Source organism: Hippoglossus hippoglossus, chromosome 3 (genome assembly GCF_009819705.1).
Source record: "Hippoglossus hippoglossus isolate fHipHip1 chromosome 3, fHipHip1.pri, whole genome shotgun sequence".
Taxonomy (NCBI): domain Eukaryota; kingdom Metazoa; phylum Chordata; class Actinopteri; order Pleuronectiformes; family Pleuronectidae; genus Hippoglossus; species Hippoglossus hippoglossus.
In genome coordinates this window covers 29,351,483-29,356,215 of record NC_047153.1, presented here as the reverse complement: position 1 = coordinate 29,356,215, position 4,733 = coordinate 29,351,483, and the positions used below count along the sequence as shown (strand labels likewise).

Genomic DNA, 4,733 nt, shown 5'->3' with positions numbered 1-4,733 from the left:
AACAACAACTCAGCCACCAACAAGAACTACTGCAACCACCACCCCTACCACTACAACTGAAACAACAACTCAGCCACCAACAAGAACTACTGCAACCACCACACCGACCACTACAACTGAAACAACAACTCAGCCACCAACAAGAACTACTGCAACCACCACCCCTACCACTACAACTGAAACAACAACTCAGCCACCAACAAGAACTACTGCAACCACCACCCCTACCACTACAACTGAAACAACAACTCAGCCACCAACAACTACTACTACGACCACCACCCCGACCTCTACAACTGAAACAACAACTCGGCCAATTACAACTACTTCAACCACCACAGAAACAACTACCACCACCAGGGCACCTACAGCTGGACCATGCCCTGGGGGACATGATATGAAATGTGTTTGGTCAAATTGGATCAATCTTGGTGAGCCCACACCAGGCCCTACTGGTGGGGATGATGAATCCATCCAGAAAGTAATCTCTGCTGGTTATCACATTTGCTCAGCTCCAGAAGAAGTCCAGTGCAGAGCCATCATTTACCCCCATCTTGCCATCTCCAATGTGGGACAAGCTGTGACTTGCAATAAGAATGTGGGTCTTATATGCAACAACAAACAACAAGGACTTCAGAAAGAGTGTTTCGATTATGAGATTAAATTCAAATGTTGTGAGTGTCCAACACCTTCTACTGTAAAACCAAGTACTATACCTGCTACTACTTCAACCGCAACACCTACCACTACAACTGAAACAACAACTCAGCCACCAACAAGAACTACTGCAACCACAACCCCTACCACTACAACTGAAAACACAACTCAGCCACCAACAACTACTACTACGACCACAACCCCTAACACTACAACTGAAACAACAACTCAGCCACCAACAAGAACTACTGCAACCACCACACCGACCACTACAACTGAAACAACAACTCAGCCACCAACAACAACTACTGCAACCACCACCCCTACCACTACAACTGAAACAACAACTCAGCCACCAACAAGAACTACTACGACCACCACCCCTACTACGACAACTGAAACAACAACTCTGCCAATTACAACTACTGCAACCACCACCCCTACCACTACAACTGAAACAACAACTCATCCACCAACAACTACTACTACGACCACCACCCCTACTACTACAACTGAAACAACAACTCGGCCAATTACAACAACTACTTCAACCACCACTGAAACAACTACCACCACCAGGGCACCTACAGCTGGACCATGCCCTGGGGGACATGATATGAAATGTGTTTGGTCAAATTGGATCAATCTTGGTGAGCCCACACCAGGCCCTAGTGGTGGGGATGATGAATCCATCCAGAAAGTAATCTCTGCTGGTTATCACATTTGCTCAGCTCCAGAAGAAGTCCAGTGCAGAGCCATTATTTACCCCCATCTTGCCATCTCCAATGTGGGACAAGCTGTGACTTGCAATAAGAATGTGGGTCTTATATGCAACAACAAACAACAAGGACTTCAGCAAGAGTGTTTTGATTATGAGATTAAATTCAAATGTTGTGAGTGTCCAACACCTTCTACTGTAAAACCAAATACTATACCTGCTACTACTTCAACCGCAACACCTACTACCACAACTGCAACAACAACTCAGCCACCAACAACTACTACTACGACCACCACTGAAACAACTACCACCACCAGGGCACCTACAGCTGGACCATGCCCTGGGGGACATGATATGAAATGTGTTTGGTCAAATTGGATCAATCTTGGTGAGCCCACACCAGGCCCTAGTGGTGGGGATGATGAATCCATCCAGAAAGTAATCTCTGCTGGTTATCACATTTGCTCAGCTCCAGAAGAAGTCCAGTGCAGAGCCATTATTTACCCCCATCTTGCCATCTCCAATGTGGGACAAGCTGTGACTTGCAATAAGAATGTGGGTCTTATATGCAACAACAAACAACAAGGACTTCAGCAAGAGTGTTTTGATTATGAGATTAAATTCAAATGTTGTGAGTGTCCAACACCTTCTACTGTAAAACCAAGTACTATACCTGCTACTACTTCAACCGCAACACCTACTACCACAACTGCAACAACAACTCAACCACCAACAACTACTACTACGACCACCACCCCTACTACTACAACTGAAACAACAACTCGGCCAATTACAACAACTACTTCAACCTCCACTGAAACAACTACCACCACCAGGGCACCTACAGCTGGACCATGCCCTGGGGGACATGATATGAAATGTGTTTGGTCGAATTGGATCAATCTTGGTGAGCCCACACCAGGCCCTAGTGGTGGGGATGATGAATCCATCCAGAAAGTAATCTCTGCTGGTTATCACATTTGCTCAGCTCCAGAAGAAGTCCAGTGCAGAGCCATTATTTACCCCCATCTTGCCATCTCCAATGTGGGACAAGCTGTGACTTGCAATAAGAATGTGGGTCTTATATGCAACAACAAACAACAAGGACTTCAGCAAGAGTGTTTTGATTATGAGATTAAATTCAAATGTTGTGAGTGTCCAACACCTTCTACTGTAAAACCAAGTACTATACCTGCTACTACTTCAACCGCAACACCTACTACCACAACTGCAACAACAACTCAGCCACCAACAACTACTACTACGACCACCACTGAAACAACTACCACCACCAGGGCACCTACAGCTGGACCATGCCCTGGGGGACATGATATGAAATGTGTTTGGTCAAATTGGATCAATCTTGGTGAGCCCACACCAGGCCCTAGTGGTGGGGATGATGAATCCATCCAGAAAGTAATCTCTGCTGGTTATCACATTTGCTCAGCTCCAGAAGAAGTCCAGTGCAGAGCCATTATTTACCCCCATCTTGCCATCTCCAATGTGGGACAAGCTGTGACTTGCAATAAGAATGTGGGTCTTATATGCAACAACAAACAACAAGGACTTCAGCAAGAGTGTTTTGATTATGAGATTAAATTCAAATGTTGTGAGTGTCCAACACCTTCTACTATAAAACCAACTACTATACCTGCTACTACTTCAACCGCAACACCTACTACCACAACTGCAACAACAACTCAGCCACCAACAACTACTACTACGACCACCACCCCTACTACTACAACTGAAACAACAACTCGGCCAATTACAACAACTACTTCAACCTCCACTGAAACAACTACCACCACCAGGGCACCTACAGCTGGACCATGCCCTGGGGGACATGATATGAAATGTGTTTGGTCAAATTGGATCAGTCTTGGTGAGCCCACACCAGGCCCTAGTGGTGGGGATGATGAATCCATCCAGAAAGTAATCTCTGCTGGTTATCACATTTGCTCAGCTCCAGAAGAAGTCCAGTGCAGAGCCATTATTTACCCCCATCTTGCCATCTCCAATGTGGGACAAGCTGTGACTTGCAATAAGAATGTGGGTCTTATATGCAACAACAAACAACAAGGACTTCAGCAAGAGTGTTTTGATTATGAGATTAAATTCAAATGTTGTGAGTGTCCAACACCTTCTACTGTAAAACCAAGTACTATACCTGCTACTACTTCAACCGCAACACCTACTACCACAACTGCAACAACAACTCAGCCACCAACAACTACTACTACGACCACCACTGAAACAACTACCACCACCAGGGCACCTACAGCTGGACCATGCCCTGGGGGACATGATATGAAATGTGTTTGGTCAAATTGGATCAATCTTGGTGAGCCCACACCAGGCCCTAGTGGTGGGGATGATGAATCCATCCAGAAAGTAATCTCTGCTGGTTATCACATTTGCTCAGCTCCAGAAGAAGTCCAGTGCAGAGCCATTATTTACCCCCATCTTGCCATCTCCAATGTGGGACAAGCTGTGACTTGCAATAAGAATGTGGGTCTTATATGCAACAACAAACAACAAGGACTTCAGCAAGAGTGTTTTGATTATGAGATTAAATTCAAATGTTGTGAGTGTCCAACACCTTCTACTATAAAACCAACTACTATACCTGCTACTACTTCAACCGCAACACCTACTACCACAACTGCAACAACAACTCAGCCACCAACAACTACTACTACGACCACCACCCCTACTACTACAACTGAAACAACAACTCAGCCAATTACAACAACTACTTCAACCTCCACTGAAACAACTACCACCACCAGGGCACCTACAGCTGGACCATGCCCTGGGGGACATGATATGAAATGTGTTTGGTCAAATTGGATCAGTCTTGGTGAGCCCACACCAGGCCCTAGTGGTGGGGATGATGAATCCATCCAGAAAGTAATCTCTGCTGGTTATCACATTTGCTCAGCTCCAGAAGAAGTCCAGTGCAGAGCCATTATTTACCCCCATCTTGCCATCTCCAATGTGGGACAAGCTGTGACTTGCAATAAGAATGTGGGTCTTATATGCAACAACAAACAACAAGGACTTCAGCAAGAGTGTTTTGATTATGAGATTAAATTCAAATGTTGTGAGTGTCCAACACCTTCTACTGTAAAACCAAGTACTATACCTGCTACTACTTCAACCGCAACACCTACTACCACAACTGCAACAACAACTCAGCCACCAACAACTACTACTACGACCACCACCCCTACTACTACAACTGAAACAACAACTCGGCCAATTACAACAACTACTTCAACCTCCACTGAAACAACTACCACCACCAGGGCACCTACAGCTGGACCATGCCCTGGGGGACATGATATGAAAT

General features: G+C 45.4%; 1 protein-coding gene across 1 annotated transcript; it reads left to right on the top strand.

Moving 5' to 3' along the window:
• The first annotated feature begins 3,229 nt into the window (after nt 1-3,229).
• On the top strand, nt 3,230-4,626 carry LOC117759377 (mucin-5AC). The gene is made up of 2 exons (XM_034581460.1): nt 3,230-4,408; nt 4,519-4,626. The coding sequence occupies exons 1-2, from the start codon at nt 3,230-3,232 to the stop codon at nt 4,624-4,626; spliced, it is 1,287 nt and encodes a 428-aa protein (XP_034437351.1).
• The last annotated feature ends 107 nt before the right edge of the window (nt 4,627-4,733 follow it).

Coding starts and splice junctions, on each gene's coding strand:
- LOC117759377 (XM_034581460.1), top strand. CDS start 3,230: ATGAAATGTGTTTGGTCAAATTGGATCAGTCTTGGTGAGCCCACACCA. Junction 4,409..4,518: donor CTGTGACTTGCAATAAGAAT/GTGGGTCTTATA, acceptor TGTAAAACCAAG/TACTATACCTGCTACTACTT.